The sequence below is a fragment of the Penicillium daleae genome (assembly GCF_028827525.1).
Source record: "Penicillium daleae strain IBT 16125 chromosome Unknown utg000003l_segment0_segment0, whole genome shotgun sequence".
Taxonomy (NCBI): Eukaryota; Fungi; Ascomycota; class Eurotiomycetes; order Eurotiales; family Aspergillaceae; genus Penicillium; species Penicillium daleae.
The window spans coordinates 409,322-427,558 of record NW_026623151.1 but is presented as its reverse complement, the minus strand read 5'-3'; the positions used below and the strand labels follow the sequence as shown (position 1 = coordinate 427,558).

The 18,237-nt window shown below is 44.1% G+C and overlaps 4 protein-coding genes across 4 annotated transcripts; 2 read left to right on the top strand and 2 right to left on the bottom strand.

Moving 5' to 3' along the window:
- Nucleotides 1–8: 8 nt before the first annotated feature.
- N7458_003721 (uncharacterized protein) lies at nt 9–575 on the bottom strand (the record flags this gene model as incomplete). Its single annotated transcript, XM_056907103.1, has 1 exon — nt 9–575. The coding sequence occupies one exon, from the start codon at nt 573–575 to the stop codon at nt 9–11; it is 567 nt and encodes a 188-aa protein (XP_056768510.1).
- Nucleotides 576–2,585: 2,010 nt separating this feature from the next.
- Nucleotides 2,586–4,281, top strand: N7458_003720 (CRAL-TRIO domain-containing protein; the record flags this gene model as incomplete). Its single annotated transcript, XM_056907102.1, has 4 exons — nt 2,586–3,350; nt 3,417–3,458; nt 3,543–3,642; nt 3,734–4,281. The coding sequence occupies 4 exons, from the start codon at nt 2,586–2,588 to the stop codon at nt 4,279–4,281; spliced, it is 1,455 nt and encodes a 484-aa protein (XP_056768509.1).
- Nucleotides 4,282–6,886: 2,605 nt separating this feature from the next.
- On the top strand, nt 6,887–8,636 carry N7458_003719 (FAD-binding oxidoreductase; the record flags this gene model as incomplete). Its single annotated transcript, XM_056907101.1, has 3 exons — nt 6,887–7,084; nt 7,156–7,641; nt 7,704–8,636. 3 exons carry the CDS (start codon nt 6,887–6,889, stop codon nt 8,634–8,636), a joined length of 1,617 nt encoding a protein of 538 aa, XP_056768508.1.
- Nucleotides 8,637–9,835: 1,199 nt separating this feature from the next.
- Nucleotides 9,836–10,697, bottom strand: N7458_003718 (uncharacterized protein; the record flags this gene model as incomplete). The annotated part of the gene is made up of 2 exons (XM_056907100.1): nt 9,836–10,383; nt 10,439–10,697. 2 exons carry the CDS (start codon nt 10,695–10,697, stop codon nt 9,836–9,838), a joined length of 807 nt encoding a protein of 268 aa, XP_056768507.1.
- Between the last annotated feature and the right edge of the window lie 7,540 nt (nt 10,698–18,237).

Below are 18,237 nucleotides of genomic sequence, written 5' to 3'. Positions count from 1 at the left end.
CGGATTTCTCAGTCCAACAAAGCGCCACAATCGTGGCCTCCGCTAAAGATCACATCGTCAATCCACACACGACCGGTAACTGAGGAGTCCTCTGAGTCACAACTAGCAATGATGTTCAAAGTTTCCTCTGGCCTCCGTGGGAAATAGGTACCGGTCACGGATGTCCACTCACCAAATGTGAACAGCTGCGAGGATGCAATCCGGCCCGTGGTCGCATTGCGGCCCATATAGACGTAGACATCACAGTACTCAGAACCAGATGGCGATGGAACTTGTACACTTGCGCTGAAGGTATACTTTGTGCGTGGCTCGAGATGCTTGAGAGACTGAGATATCGTGTTGCCTCGATTGCCCACGGCAGTCTGGAGATCACTGTATATGTGTGCGTCTATCAGTTGCACGGTCCACCACGAGAAAGAAATCCAGAAACCGGGGACTGACAGGTAGTAATCTCCGCTGTATGCGCTCGTGCCATTACTGACTTTTGCGACATTCACAGCCGATGGGACCCACGGGTACAAGGACCCCGACTCAAACGATGGGTTCACCACGGCATTGCAGGTATCGAGGGCCATTTTGGAGTCAAATAGGAGTCTCTCAAGCCAATGCCCGAGCGATATGAGAAATTTTACGGACTACATCTCACAAAAATGGGTCGGCTGGGAAAATATAACTTTTCAGGATCAGGAAGTCGGGTTATCCTGTCAGAGGAGTCTGAGACACTGAGATGGGGCTGCGGCATCGACCGACACTAAAGGTCCATTAATTGGTCGAATGGCTCCACCGTGGCCTAACCGCATTTGCTTGTTTTGTGTGTTTGGGCGCGCAAATCAACCTCGGAAGGTTTGACAGATCCTACGTGATGCCGGAATATGAAACATATCCTGTCAAGATGGGCGGACAATCCTTCCTTTGCTACAGTAGGCAAATGCTGGCTGCCAGTGATCACTCTTGATTTTTGCCTCAACTTCCTTGAATGGTTGAGACGCGACGCAACGGGACGGGAATGATTTCCACGCGGCACGCGGACTGATAGTATGCGTAGACGAAAGAACTTGACTTTGATTTTAAGAAAAAAATAAATGACTTCCATCTTTTGAGAGATCTCAAGCAGGACCTGATCGCTGGAGAGGAGCCGCCCTGGTCCTTCTCGAGTGGACGGTAGCCATTGGATCTAGAGGCTCTAGTATGTATCTATGTGGTCAATCAGAATCGAGATGCACACGCAGTGGTGGGTAGCGATGGGATTGATAGATGCAATGCTCAGCCAACATTTCTAGTTAAATAAAGTCAGCATCTAATAATGATGATAAATCGACCCGAGAGGTAAACCATTATGGCGACTTTGGTTGTCATTTCATACGAAACTACTAATCGCTCGCATGAATCATGAATTTCTGTATTTTGGTCCGATCCTTTCATCGGAACTCGTCCTCTTGGACAAAGGGTATACTCCAGAGAAGTCACGTGAATGCCCTTCTGGAGGGGGCCGATGAGTGAGCTCGACTTGTCATTCTTCTTCTCATGCAACATGGACCCCAGAGTACTACCGTGAAGTACTGACTGTGATGCAACTGATCAACCGCGGTGGACGATCAGGATCCGAAGATCGGTTTTTTTTCCCACGAGGAGGAGGAGAATGATTCTCCCATGATTGTTATCATTTGCACTGACCCTTGAGGCGACCGAGACCATCTGATTGGACCCGGATTGCGATCAAGCAATCGTCGGAGGCGAAATCCCAACCAGCCTTGGGGGTCGATCAAACCTGATACGAAGGGCCTTTTCCTTTCAATAATCTGCCGAAGGGGCTGGCCCGAGGATGGAAAGATGGAGATCAACACCTCCAGTGATGAGGCTGCTGACAACAATTAGAATGGCCAGGGACAGATAATACCCCAATGGGCAAGGATCGACTGGGTCGACAGGCCAATTCTCCGAGCGCCAGGAGGCATTCTTTGCCAGTTCTTGCCAGTTCCTCCTTATCATCTTCAAATCAGAATCATCCCAGAGCCCTGGATGGGCTCAATTTGGCGGGGGACCCACCGCATGTGTTTTTCCGTTGGTCGGCCTGCGACCGAGGGCCCGAGGTTTTCCACTCACGAACACCAGAGCTACGAATCACGGTACTTTGGACTGGTGAAATCCGGGGAACGAGTGGGAACCCGAGTGGGCGCAAACGGTTGATCGTTGCCCATCATCTTCCTTGGATCGCCATGGCGAAGCCATCAGCAGGGGCGCATGGACCTTTTGTTCCCCAATATTTTCGACCATTCTGGGGCATCGGGGGGACCGAGGCAGACCGGTGGGCACGACAACAGGGACGAGGGGCGCGAAATGAGGGGTTTCATGTGGATTCACGATGATCTCGAGGGGCAAGGGGGACGACCTTGACGAGACTTACAGTATATCATCCCGCCAGATCAGCCCTCGTTCGAAGGGGTCTTTTTGGAAGATCTGCCCCGACAAGCAATTCCCAACACTACTGTCCCCAACTTTGGCACTGGACCTGTCTTCTCTATCACTCTCATTCTCCTTCTCATCCACCGGTTCAATCCAATTGCAATCTCTACACCAGCCCGACAATGGCTGCGGACGGACCGAAACCCGGCTTCCTGGGAAACATCAACCAGGATCAGGAAGCCAAGCTACAGAAACTATGGTCGGTGCTGCTAAAGGCCGCCGAGGCGCCGTCGGGCGACGAGCCGTCTAACGGCTCAGTTCAAGAGCCCACCAGCCCAACCCAGCCGCAACGACGACACTCCTTGCTCGGTCGCACCCAGAGCAATGTCTCCGAGAAGACCACAGCCAGCGTGGCGAGGTCTCCCTACCAGCAAAAGGTCATGGCTTACCTCAAAGAGATCGGCATCGGCGCACATGAGACCAAAATGGTCCAGAAGGCACTCTCGGAGATTGCCCCACTGGAGCTGCGTAACGGCGTCTTGAACTTGCTGAAGCATGACAACCCTGACGCGATGCTGCTCCGATTCCTACGCGCCCGCAAGTGGGACCTTCCAAAGGCTTTTGCCATGATGATGGAAGCCATCGTCTGGCGGGTCAAGGAGATGCATGTGGATGACGACGTCATGGCCAAGGGCGAATTGCATGCGCTGCAGCAAGAGCGAAATACTGCGAACGTGGTCGACAAGAAGGCGGGCAAAGACTTTTTGGCCCAGATGCGCATGGGCAAAGCTTACGTGCATGGAACGGACAAGCTTGGTCGACCGATTGTGGTGATCAAAGTTCGCTTGCACAAGCCCGGCGCGCAGAGTGAAGAGACTTTGGAGAGATACATTGTGCATGTCATTGAGTCTGTTCGACTGACTCTGTTCCCCCCGGTCGAGACGGCCGTAAGATTTACCTCTTGTCTTGCGATATGGTGACCGTCTCGCTGACCTTCTCTTCTCTACTTATAGTGTGTTGTATTTGACATGACAGGGTTCGGGCTCTCCAATATGGTATGTGTGAAAAGGAGATATAGACTGCACTGGTCAGATCATGTCCAAAGCAAAGTAAAGCTAAGATGGATCTCCTATATATAGGAATATCCGCCCGTCAAGTTCATCCTGAAGTGCTTCGAAGCCAACTATCCCGAATCACTGGGTGTACTGCTCATCCACAATGCTCCATGGGTGTTCTCAGGTTTGTCCACCTTAATGCACATGCATCTCATTAGAATGCCACTTGCACGGCCTTGATAGCACGGACTGACATTTGTTGGTTGAAAAACTAGGAATTTGGAGAATTATTCGAGGATGGATGGACCCTGACATTGCAGCCAAGGTGAATTTCACAAATAACACGAACGATCTTGCAAAATTTATTGCCGGTGATCAGCTTGTCGAGGAGCTTGGTGGAACTGAAAAGTGGAAGTACGAATATATCGAGCCCAAGGAGAATGAGAACCAGAAGATGGAGGATACCACCACCAGAGATGCACTCACCCGTGAGCGTCAACAAATTGGCGAAGAGTTCCTCACATCTACTTCGGAGTGGATTGAAGCAGCCAAGTCAAAAGACAAAACCAAGATCCAAGCTGCAGAGAGTCAACGAGCATACCTGGCAGAGCGATTGAGAGTCAATCACTGGAAGCTTGACCCCTATACCCGAGCTCGCCTGTGCCTGGACAGAGAGCGCGTCATCCAAGAGGGAGGGCAGATTGATTTCTATCCCAAGGAAGAGGAGATCGTCGAGACGAAGCCCGTGGAAGTCAAAAAGACATCAGAGGTCGAGCACCTGGAAAGTGTGAATGGTAGCGCGACACGGGCAACTGTGGCATAGGGGACTTTTCTCAAATTCTTTTAGCCGTTGTTCTTCTCCTTGACCTAGAATTTTTGGTATCTTACTGTCTGAATTTGATTGATTCTTGCTGAGGGTCAGATTACCCAGAAGCACTAGTATGTCACTTCTCATGTCCTCTGCAGAGACAAGTACTATGGTTGTATCGCCTGTGAGTGTTCACTTTTATTCGAATTCTGTTTGAAGAGTCATGTAATATCGAGGATTTTGTTCCCCGGGAGAAATTGCACCGTTGTCTAATTTCGAAGAATGGCTAACAAGCCATCCTGCTCTCTGATGATTTGAAATCAACACATTGACCTGACTTCGGTCACCTCTATCCTGTAGCGTAGGTAGGCAAGTAGAGTGGCTGGTGGAAGCAAGCCCTTTGTGGCCACTCATGACACCATTTTTGAATGCTTTCTCCTTTGATCCCGAACAACCACCGGAAAGTCTATGGTCATCTATTGCCAATTCAGCAGGGAGAGCGTTCATACTGTATTTAGCATCGCTCGCATCGCAGTACCAGCACCATTCCGCGGATATTCCTTCTATTGCTTTCGGTACCGCTGCAAAATATAGGTGCGACGTAAAGGTAGACGTCAAGCTTGGGGATGCTTGTTGTATTGCCTTGAGCAATACGGGGCTGGCGCTATGAAGTGATCATTATTGGCGTAAAGCATTCCGGCTACCCTAGAAGTAGCTCACCGTATACGCAATAGCCAAAAGGATGAAAACAGGTCACTGGAGCATGAACCGAACAGCGTAAATAATTTAGTCTCTCAACAACTCTGGAAGTGGATATTCCCCGGAGGCTGATAAGTCTCTGTGTCCATGTTGATGAGCCGGCAATCCTCGAGGCAGAGTTTAGGCAAAGGGGCTTTGTTCCTGAAATATACAATCTCTTGGAACATGTCAATCGCGTCCTGGTCACGGCCCTGGTTGATCGGGAATTTTCGAGACTCGTAGAAGGTGAAGATTAGATAACAAGCCACAAAGACAATGAAAGTGATCTGTAAGGTTTCTCACTTTCCGAAGGGTGACTACTGTTCACTTTAGCAGGATCATTCCTCCCAATCGTGTTACTCCGTAACAATATAAGGAGCGGTAGTAATGACACAGAGGCCTATCATCAATACACCTACAGTAAACCTGGTTATAGCGAACTATTCTTTGCAAAGAGTTTTGGTTCGTTAACCCAGGGATCCGTAATATAGAGGTACCCTCTATATATATATTTGCATGGTGCACTGCTCGGACCAGCCATGGAGGTTCCTTTCTGTCGGAACAGCAGGATGGGTGGATCCCCAGGGAAAAGGAAATACTAAACACCCGCCTAGCTTAGTCATGTTTTTGCCCATACAAATTGTTAGCAAAGGGGCATCGTAGCAATTCAGACCTGTTGAGATCCAATTGGCGCGCGGTATGATTGACTAAGCAGTATTCGCGACTCTTTCTAACCCCGTGATACACGTGATATTTCTCTCCATAAAGGGCTAGCCTATTGCCTAAAAAGGTTTAGATTGCGCTTATTAATATAACGAAACCGAGGCAAAATCTCAACGAATTCGCAGTAGCCAGGATATTCGCTTTATATATGGGAAAATCAATTTTGACAAGAGGTTTTGGTTCGTAAACCCAGGAATTCGTTTTAAGGAGGGTTGTTATAGCCAGGTTTTACTGTACACTTATCTCTCAGGCACCATTGCGGCTTTTCTATCGTTTGTCTCCATTCAGCTTCCGTTAATAGGAAGAGATAAAGACCTTATTGGAATATATGTTTTTTAAAGCCTTGCCAGGGTCATATATAGAGAAGGAAGTTTGGAGGATTCTGCATGCATGAGCTGAAGGCGTGGCGTACGACTCATGGTATACATACAACGCTCTCCCTTGGCACTAAACTTCCTCAGCATTTAAGCGACACAGCTGCTGGTTGCCTGAAGGACCCAGACACGGGTGATTGAAATCGGCGCGATGTAACATAATTCTAAGGATCTTGAAATAAATGGGGCCAAAACTGTATTATGTACGGCAAAAGTGCAAGACTAGGGAGTCTTGGACAGGGGTTCTCGGTAACAAGGTTTGACAAAGAGTTGAGATGAGCAAGGACATGAAGCTGAGGAGCGAATAGTCAGGGCGAATCAAGATTTCCACCACTTATTGTCTTTTGTTTGACAGGGTATACAGCACCAATGCGTGGCGTGGGGGGATCACGCAGTTAGCGCGTCTCCTTCAGTCCTAGCCACTACGCGAGACTTCAACAATAACAACGTACATTCAAAATCATTACTTCGCTTGAATTTCCGATCGGGCCCTGCAGCCTCGCTTAGAGATCCGAATCGATATGATTGTCGTGTGAATAGACGAGAACGGCGGCTTAGCTCTCATCCTTGAAGCAATTCACCAATTGAACAATGTACGATCGGTTACTGATTGGTTAGCGGAAGTCCATCCGACGGAAGTTCTACGGCCCCTCAGGCCCTCAAGGCGCACCATTTAAGGAGAAACGAATTCTTTTTTTTCTGATTCTGCTGTTTTTTCATTTAACTGCGGACGTGACTGATTTCTGACGACGTCTTGTTGTCTTTTGGATTGACTGTCTGCAATTATGCGTGCTTGGCTCTTATTCGGCGCCGTGTCCGCCGCAGGTGGGATAGCTCTAGTGAGTGCCGATGTCATCGAACCATCAAATTTCAATGTTACCGAAGAACTGCTGAAGCTTGGAGTGGACGTGTCAAGTATTCCTGCCTTAAAATCATTTAGTGGCACCAAGACGAGGTCAACTGCAGGTGCATGTGCCGCGGAAGTAAGTCGGAATCATTCACGAAGTCAACCCAATGGACTCTTGCTTTCAGATGCTGACTTCACGGCGATTAGTGCGGGAGCTTGAAGTTTCTCTTCGGATCACAACAAGTCAATGCGCAAAATACGACCCTCTATAAAAATTTCACGAATTCTTTCTGGTCCGAGCAGCAGGAACAAGTTCAGCCCTATTGTGTCTTCCGGCCATTGGTGAATAGCCAAGTCAGCATAGTGGTCCTGTTGTCTCTGTTTACTGGCTGCCCATTCGCCGCAAGAAGTGGTGGTCATGCGGCCTTTTCGGGTGCTTCTAGTAGTGCTGGAGGAATCAGTATTTGGTTCAAGGATATGAACGCGGTAACGCTCAATGTAGACAAGTCGGTCGCTTCAATTGAGCCTGGTAACAACTGGCTGTCAGTCTATTCAGCACTTGAGCCGTACGGACTAGCTGCTGTTGGCGGTCGTGCCGCCAGCATCGGTGTTGGTGGCTTTGTATTGGGTGGTGGAATTTCGTATCATTCCAACTTGTATGGATGGGCCCTTGATAATGTCCAAAGCTTCGAGGTAAGCTCAATCTCAGTATGCCACCTACGTTATTGAAGGACCCGGGGACTGAAAACCATCAGGTTGTCACTGCAACTGGTCTCATCGTCACTGCGAGTGAGACTGTCCTGCCTGACTTGTACTGGGCCCTCCGCGGTGGCGGAAATAACTTTGGTCTCGTCACCAAGTACAACGTCTATACTATTCCTTGCCCAACAATGCGAGGAGGTTCCAGAATATTCACCGAAAACTATTTCACAGAAGTCGTCAACGCCTTCATTAACGTCGTCAACAACGCCACTATGGACGGAAAAGCTCAGCAATACGTGGCATTCCTTCAGAGCCAAGGTACAAATATCGCTACAGCTGAACTAACTTACACGGAGGATGTTGCCGACCCGGTGATCTTCCAGCAATACCGAAACATTCCGGCCATTGCCGATTCTACTAGCACCAAGACACTTGTCGAATACGTCAAGTACCTTGAAGCCGACAATCCATTCCGATACCGCGAAGTGTACTGGCCGATTGCCGTGCAACTCAACGAAGAGTTCAGCAATTGGGTCGTGGAACTATTCATTTCATTGATTCCGCAGGTGATCAACCTCAAGGGTGCAAACCCGGTGATCATTTATCAAGGTATAACCGAGCCAATGCTGCAGAATATGACCAAATATGGCGGCAACGCTCTGGGGCTCGATGCTTCTACGGGCCCGATTCATCTCATGCACGTCTCTTTCTGGTGGGACGAACAATCAGACGATGACACAGTCTATGAGTGGGTTCACAGCTTCTGGACCCAGGTTATTGCAAAGGCCCAAGACATGGGCATCTACAACGAGTACATCTACATGAATTACGCCAGCATGTTCCAAGACCCGATCACTGGTTATGGTGAGGCCAACAAAGACCGCCTACGGAAGATCGCCAACGTGTATGATCCAAGTGGGGTCTATCAGACTCTTCAGCCTGGATACTTCAAGCTCAATGGACCGCCAGTGACCTATTCTCTCTAGCTGGCGAGTATTTAGTACCGAGCTCTCTCTACGTCGACATTTTAAACTAATTCAATTTGACATCATAAAATAATGTTGTACGACTGTTTAATAAGGTGAAACTAAATGGAAAGGATGATTTTGAAAATTACTTGAAAGAGATTAGCTCAGTTGGTAGAGCTGTCGCTTTACACGCGAAAGGTCGCCGTGGGCTACCACTTAACAAGTGCGCTATCTTCCTCTTGATAGTTTCCGTCCTCTCTAGATGTCGTTTTTGAAATTTGGAGGTTCCGAAACTTAGGGCAAAGGGCTGAATCCCCATGTTCCTTGCATATCCTTGTTTTCTTAGCTTAGTCGTGGGACAGGTCCGCTATTCTGTATGCGTAAGAACTGTCAGAAGAAGGGAGAGATTAACAGCAACCCCACACTGGTGGTCCCTTTGCTGAGTAGCATCTGGGCGCTCATTCTCACTGTACTACGGGTGCTGGTAAAATATGTAGTAGATTTGACAGTGGGCTACCAGGCTTGCGCCGAAGCTGATCGTCAGGGCTTTGATGCCCGGTACAGCATGGTCGGTGATTTCTAGAGTGGATAAACCATGAACAGGCATTGAACTAAAAGCAAATCTGGTAATGCTACCTCGAGGCTATCTCCGCCTTTCTTGTTCCTGTCACTAGAGCTCGCAGGGTACGAGAGCCGAGAATTTAAAAGGTGAATTACTTCTTCATCGCTCGTTCCAGATGTATGGCTAATGACCTATAGTATCTGTTTGTTTCATATCGTATCCCTTGTGTCAAGGATAATGCACGCCCTGTAGATGTGAATTTTAACACGATTTCTTCTGTCAACGGGTAATGATATTGTATGATATTGTCCAAGGAATTATGCTAGTTGGTCTTTGGAAGCTTGATGTAACATGTACTTCAGAGTAGACATATCGGGCACTATGGAATTGTTTCGAATTCATACACTGCCACACGGGTTGAGAGAGAACTACTGGGTAGATAGTTCTTGATGCTAGTTTCGATCTAGGATGCGTATATGCGAATAAGGCATGATTGCTGAGGCAAAGGAGTTATTTAAAAGAACCAAGTACATTCTAGCCGACAGGATCAATTGTCGGTCATTTATCGATCTTTCGAATTTCAAGATAGGTGTATGTACCATGAACATCAACCAATAAGTCGCCTTCGTGTTCAGCACGGAAGTCATCAATCATGTCAACTTTCCGACCCCATGATCTCCACAGCAGGAGACCCGTGGATCATAGTACCGGAGTTTGTGCTGCTCGGCTGATCCAACTCCGTCGGGCCAGTCTTTCGTCGCGGGGGGATATAAACCTGATCAGTCGCCTGCACGACGCCAGTCATACTTGCTTGGCGTTGCCTATTCTGCCTTCGCTCAATGAGGGCCCAAATCAAGGCGCAGACCATCAGAAGGCCCAATGGAACACCCACACCAACTCCAATTGCTGTGCTATGATCATGCGAAGAGGGCTGTTCGGTTCCTTCTTTGGTTTCGCTAGTTCCTGTCGCGGATGCAATAGACACTCCTGTCGTGGATGAGTCGAGTCCCCCAGCTGTAGCATTTGCCAGCGCAGCCCGGCCGAAGATAATTTCTCCATCATCGAGGACAAAAGGAGCATCTCCATTAGAGCATCTAGTGGCGTTGTTATGTTCGCTTTGGTAGCCGCAGCAGTAAATTGCGCGGTTATTGTCATTTAGCCCTACGCTGACAATCGGGGCGTTGGAGCCAGTCTCGTAATTGACTGTTCTGCACCAGTCAGCCAAGTTTACCAACGAGATAGGATATAGAGAACGAACCACAATAATAAGCGCAGAAGCTTCCCCAGGCAGAATCCGTACAGGAGCCCCGATACAGCGTTAACGGTTGGGTGGTCACACTGAGACAATAACCTGTGCTAAGACAGATTGCGCCCGACGCACAACAAAAGGTAGTGTTATTACTACCGCAGGGTACGGCGTTGGTTGCAACAGTCCGGTCGGGGTTGAAGCATGTGGCCTCGGTTACGGCAGCGAATGTGAAGATAATAGCTGTGGACTGAAAAGATAGGAGCATCATTTTTCCGTCTAGAGAATGTGTGGTGGTGTGATGGGTAACAGAGGCAAGAGCGAAAGGAGAAGAGGGGAATCGAGGTTCAGAGAATATTCAAGTCATAATAATGGGGGCCGGAATCAAGTTCAAGAAGTCTAAGCAGACCAAACCCCGTGCGTTTAATCGTGTTGCTTTTAGCTTGACTAAGTATCATTACACTAATTGACTACTCTGTCTGCCATCCCTGTTCCTTGGCAGTCTTGGTATGCACCTTCCGAAAAATGGTTCGCGAGATTTTCAGCCGATGCTACTTTAGAGCTTACTAGTTTCTGTAACGCATTCCTGCCAAATATAGTAGTGACTACACAAAAGTCTAGACACCACCCTTAACTAACTAGCCCCACACCACCTTAATTATATAATATTCCGCCATGCCCTTAGCAACTCCCAAGCATATGTGCCCCAGCAATATGGCCGAAATCTGATACCATTGAAAAATGTGCTTATTCCACTTTCAGCCTGTAGCTTAGAAGTATGGATGAGTTGAAATTATGTCGTTTTGAATCTCCTGCAGACAATCCCAGTGCTCGACAACACATGAACCACTCGTTCTATTCGATAAAGTAATAATCCTTATAACTAGGGAAGAGAAGATAATATATAGATAGTAGGAAGCTAGTTAGCCCGTAATAAATTAGTGATAGCTAAAGCGGTAGCTAAGTATCTATAATATAAGAGGGAATAAGGATCTCTAGGAGACCTAAAAAGAGATCTTAAGGCTTAATTTAGGGGGCCATTGTTGGCACCCCATGAGAATTTGGCCCGCACCCCATGAGGCCTGATTTCGGCCTGAATTTCTGCCTTACCATATAAATTACTGCCAAGCTTGTTAGAGCTATTACTTTCAATTATCCACATCCTTCTTTCCTATATCCACGTACTAAATCTCTCCTCTAAGAGATCACATAACCTACCATCCTCTCCTTAGGCAATTTGCCTACCAATTTACTAATTACCCCTCCCCCCCCACACTAGGCCCTATTCCTACTATGGATCTTTCAACGGCAGCATCCGCTAAATCTCTATCTAATTTAGACCAATCTACCCTAGGGCCTTCTATCCTACCTACCTATCCTCTTCTTCCACCACCCGGTCGCACCTACTAATCGTGTGAGATTGCTAGGGAGGATCTCAAGGATTTTGCCGCTCAACAGGGCTACGCTCTAGTGGTAAAGAGATCTGACGAAATCAGGATTGAATTACACTGTTCTCTCTGGCTAGACCCTACAAAGAGAGGTCCTTCGGTGGCTAGTAAGGCTAAATCGCGAGAGGTCAACAAGATTGGGACTAATTGCCTATTCTACGTCAAAATCTGCCTCCGAAAGGATAGGAAAAAGGTTAATCCGGACCGAATTGAGATTATCGTCAAAAACGGGACACATAATCATGAGCCTATACTAAAAAACCTTCTTGTTCCCCTAAGGCAAAGAGAGAGGGAAGAAAAGGCTGAGCGACTCCTTGGTTACTTAAAACAGGGCTATAAACCTATGGCAATTTAGCAGATTTTAAAGGCAGAGGGAAGTCTTCTCAACTTGAACGATATCTACAATCTCCGCACCCGAGCAAGGCAACTTTTCCTCTATAGGCGCATATTAATTGAAGCTGTGGTCGAGAGCCTACCGGGTTGGATTATACACTACTAATTAGATAGTCAGTAACGGCTAATCAGAATCCTCTTTATCTCAAAGCAAGGCCTTGAATTTCTACGTATTTACCTAAACGTCCTATAGATAGATGCTATATATAAGACTAATCGGTAAGAGAGAGATTAATTAGTTAATTAGTTAATTAAGCTAACTTCCTAGTTAGGTATAATATACTATTAGTCGATATTATCGGGCAAGTCTCTACTAGAAAGAACTTCTATATAGCCCTTTGCTTTATAAGTAATAAGCAAGAAGTATCCTATTTTTGGACACTCTAGACTCTTCAAATATAGCTTTTATAGGCAAAGATTCAAGCCCCTCGTGTCCTTATTTTAGACGACGTAGACTCTCTTTTAAATATATATAGGCGAGTCTTCAAGGATAGCTAGGGCCTACTTTGCCTCTAGTATATCATGAAGAATATTAAGACTCGAGTTCGGCTGTTAATTTTAAAGGAATTACTCCTATAGGGCCTTCCTAATCAGGAAGCTTAGACGAAAACTATCTAATTATAGCGAAATACGAAGGCTAAATTCATATAGATTGTCCTAGAAGGGATAGAAGATAGGATAGAAGCTAGGAAGGCCTCTTTTCTAGAAGAACTAAGCGATCCTATCTACTAATCGGCAATCGAATATATCGAGAAATAGTGGTTTATTCAAGATAGGGCAAAGCGCTTTATACGCTGTTATCTTAACAGAGTTCTTTATTATAATAAGCTTACTTCCTCGCGCGTGGAAGGAGCCTATACAAAGATTAAGAAGGAACTTTAGAGCTTAACCGGCGATATTCTTGTAATAATATAGGGAGTCTCTCGAGTCGTTTCCTATATAAATTAGCAGGCTTTCTACTTAATCCAATCCTAAATCTATTATAAACCCGTCTCTCTTTAAGTCCTATTATTCCGCGATATCCTCGGCTAGGTCTTAATATACGCAATTCGAAGAGTATATACCGTCTAGGGTAAATATCTTCGAGTAGATAAGCAACTACCCCCTTACACCTAATACTAATCGCGCTCGATTAGTCTTCCGTGTAATTATATAATCAAAGATCTTCAGGATAGTAGCAATCCTCTTCTCTAATCTTATTTCGACTAATAATACTAGCTATATTTACTGAATCTTCGGCCGAATCAAACAATTAGAAGGACTAATCAGAGAGGAGGAAGGCTTCGTATCAAGGAACCGAATCGGGTAAAGGGTATCGGCCGACCGAAGTTACTAGAGACTATTAAGCGTTTTCGAAGATAGGGATAGAAGTATACTACCGGTCGCAACTCTAGGGTAAAGAGAAGTCGGAATACCTACGTTTCTATAGATAAAACTATAGGAATCGTGGTACTACCGCCTTCAAAGAGACCTAATACATCGACAAGGCGAATGCCTTCGAACTAGGAGAAGAAACTTAGGCAAGGGCGTAGGGCGCGTAGTCGTAAGGCAAAGAGATTGGTGCTAGTAGAAAAGGATAGGGAGAGACGGGCAAGGCAGATTAGTAAGTGGCGATTTGGCTAGAAACCTAAGGCTTAATAGGTCATGTGACTAGTCTAGTAGATAGAAGATAGAAGATTTCGAAATTGATTTATGTAGGTTATATGATCTCTTATAAGCGAATAGCCTTAGGAAAGATTGTATTAGGTCACGTGACTACCTAGTAAAGATAGAAGGGGTAAGGGATTAGGTGTATGAATAAGAAAGAGATGCGTGGTTAAACTTGTATTAAATTATTATAACAGCCTTGGCAGAAATCAGGTGATAAGGCAGAATTCAGGCCGAATTCAGGCCGAATTCAGGCCGAAATCAGGCCTTATAGGGTGCGGGCCAAATTCTCATAGGGTGCCAACAATGGCCCCCTTAATTTATGCTACTCTCTTAAAGTTAAGTAATCCTAGATTATTCCCTATAATAGGTTAGTTTATTATTATTAGTACTATATATTGGTATATGTGGGGCCTTAGGCCTAGATTGCTATTTTGAATTCTGCCTGCTTACTAAGCAATCTCCCCTATTTTTACCGCGGAGGAACACTATCTTGTATCCTCTTTTTAATACACCTTTTCTGCACCTTTACTACTATGAAACATCATCATGTTTACCCCGCCTGATATATCAGATTGATCCTTAACGATCGCATCAACATTGCCTATCCAGGCAGGAGACTACGTAACACTCCAAAATAACCTCGAATGTTCTTAATTTCCTTATATGATATTTGCCATATACCCTATATTATAAATTACACCCTGATTCCTAGTTAGAATAAACAAGTTTGATATCTTTTCTACCTTAAGTAGAATCACCGGGTATAGTAGACCATCTAAATCAACCTTCTACTGCTTGATTCTTCTGTCTGATCAGCCGATTGTGATCTATCTTGATTCGTCTCTCTTCTATAATCGTGGCACTAAGATTAGTGTGCACGAACGATTTCTTCTACAGTTTTATGTACTAGACGCATTTCTAACAGTTATAAGCCCGAGCCTCTGCTAAGGACTCTATCTTTTACTTTCGTCTTATCTATCCCTCACTTTCGTCTTAAGTGATAGATTCATCCGATCTACGAGCTACCTAGCTCAATTATCCTCTAAAATACTACGTATATTAGGTTCTATAGATTATAGCTATCAAAGATTATGCACTAGCTAATAGTGTGTAGAAATATGTTAATCCAGACCTGCCTACTCCTGCTATACCGCTATAGGAACTAACCAAGCCGTATCTATCTAATATAATTAAGAAACCTACGAATATATTTATATCTAACCCTCCTAAGCTAATTAGACTTATTAATCTTACCTCCGACTAATTAGCTATCTATCGAATCTTACTTAGCAAATATAAGTTAGCTAGATCTGATTATCTACGCTATATACGATCTATCGAGATCTTAAAGCAAGGAATTCGATCCTCTCTTACGCTAGAAGGGAGACAGATTATTAATAGCCTAATAGTACACGAAGCGATTACTAAGCTATACGCTACCTTTGCTCTATTAGACTAATCTAAGAACCGCTAAATCCTACGCGACTAGGATACGATTAAACGCTAAACACTACTATCTAAATCGTCTTATCTTGCTATATAGGGCTAGAAATAGATAATTAGCTAATTAGAAGGCGAGAAAGCCGGAATTACCTACTTTTAAGACCCGCTATCTCTAGTATACGACTTCCTAGAGACGATTCAACCTAGCGATCAAGGCTTCTATACCTTCTAGTATAATACGATCCTCTAGGGCCTAAAGAGGCCTACCCTGACCGAACTAGTTAATTAGTTTGTTAACTAATACCGCCTAATTATACCTAGTAGACGACTAATTGCTTATCTAACCTATTAAGGACGATAACCTAACGATAATTAGCTAATTAAACCTAGCCGAAAGAGGAATTATCCTTATAGAGGGCCTCCTAGCTATAGTAACCACGATTTCGATAAGTACCTATACGTTAATCCGCTAGTTAGACTAAAGGGTTAGTCGCTAGACTAGCGAATCATAAAGAACTTCAATCTTCGATACGAATCTTTATCTCCCTTTAAGCGATCGTACGAAGAAGCTATCAGGAAATATTAATTAGACTAAGTAGACTAGCTAGATATCAACGATTCTAGCTAATTAGATCGAAAGCGAGACGTATTTTCTGCCTTTATACTAAAGGAGGAAGCTAATAATCTCTTTCGAGAAGATAGTAGGATAGCTATAAGCATAATTAGGATCTCCGCTAAGCAAAACAACGCCTAGTATTATAATACTAGAGCCTCTATTTATATCACGAACAACAGATCTCTACTACAAAACTATAGGTCTTCTGTGTCCTTAGTTATAGTTAGAAACACCGAGACTACTATCCTTAGTTTCGGAGAGCTCAAAGTTATGCTAACTGAATCTCTTGATAGTACTACCTTTCCCTTAAAACAAGTTGCCTATTACCCTAGGTTCTATATCAACCTTATTTTAGCTAAACGCGTAGCTAATACAGGAATCTATCTTAATAGGAGAGATTACCTACTAGAAGAGAAGGATAGAACGCCTATCTACCGATTAAATACAAAATCAGTTATCTATCTAATTAGATAGGACGAATTAACAGACGCTAGCTATCCTACTGCTAACTATATCTCTTATCCCTTACTAAACTCTCACTTTCCCCTTACTACTATATCATAAGATTATATAAACCCTCTTACTAATCGAATCAGCAAGATTGCCTTAGTATTAGATACCAAGAAACAGCTAGAAGGAATAATTAATTAGTAGTACCGATAACTAGGCTATATTAGCAAAGACGTGCTATCTTACCTACCTAACTACACGTCTAGTATTACGATTAAGGATATATCTTCGCTAATTAGCTATTATAAAACATACAAACTAGCTAATTCACTATATTAAATCTCTCGATTACCTATATAGTATAGTCGCCCGTTCGAATCGCTATACTAGGATCTTATTTACTTCGAGCTATTATTAGCTAGAATCTCCTACCTATTATATTTAGTCGATCCTATCACGAAATATCAAATTATAGAAGATCTTTCTTCTAAGACTAAATTATCTTAATCTCTATCGAATCAGATCGATTTTATCCAAAACTAATTCGATCTACGCGTTCTTATAGTATATACCAATAACAAAAGAACCCTCTCTAAATTCTTCGATTAATCTTCTAGAATTAATCTAGAAACTACACCGCCCTATTAACCTAACTAAAACGGCTACGCTAAGCGATACGGTATATTAATATCGAAGATAGCTAGGTAGATAACGATCGATTTAGGCCTACCGAGCTATCTTTAGCCTAAGGCAGCTAAGATAGCTATCTATATCTAAAATCGTATTCCTTATCGATCGATTAGCTAGCAATCTCCGTATAAAGCCCTTACTACCTACCTTAGTAATAAAGTACTATATTAGCTCTAGAAGAAGCCTGATCTATCGAATATACGAATCTTCGGATATACAGATTACGTACGAATTAACAAGCTACTAAGATTAGCTAAGCTAGCACCCTGCGCTACTATTAGCTATCTAGTAGGCTACGAAGCCTATAATATCTAGCGTATCTAGATTCCTACTAATCATCGTATTATTCGCGCCCGAGACGTTTAATTTAATAAGCAAGAATTCTATAGTCCCTCGTCGACTAATTAAAAGATTCGGATATACAATAATACAGATCCGACGTAGCTAATCACTATTCTTGATAACAAAGAAACTACACGAATTATTAATAATATCGATATACTAATTCCTGCTAATTAATCAGCTAATATACTAGTATAGTAAGATCTTAGGGGTAGAAGCACTACTACGGCTATTCTCGATTATACTATATCTTAAATTTAGCTTACTTCGGACTAAGACCCTTCTAATCTAGACGAAATCCTTAGAGACTAACTAATCATACTACTACTTAATATAAAATTAGATAGATCTATATTAGATCTAGAATAATCCTACTAATTAGATTAGCTATTCGATTAGCTATTAGATTAGCTATTAGATTAGCTATTCGTCTTGATTAACAATATAAACTTTAATCCCTCCGACTACGAACCTCTTTCTTTAACGACTAAGCGCCCTTGATCTAATTCTAATACTAGCCGAGACCAAGATAAAGTAAAACGACCTTATTTCAGCCTTACTACGTTTCTATAAGCCTTCTCGTCTAATTAGATTAAGTAGCTAAAGATTCTAATCTTATCAATTCCTCTTGCGCCTTCTAGCTATAATTAATTAGCTAGCTACCTGTTCGAAGCCTAATTCCGATAAGCTATACAAGTTGAATTTAATAAACTCCTTAATATATATATATTCGAACTAATTAGTGTAACCTATTGTGAGCAAGCGATGCTATGCAGGTT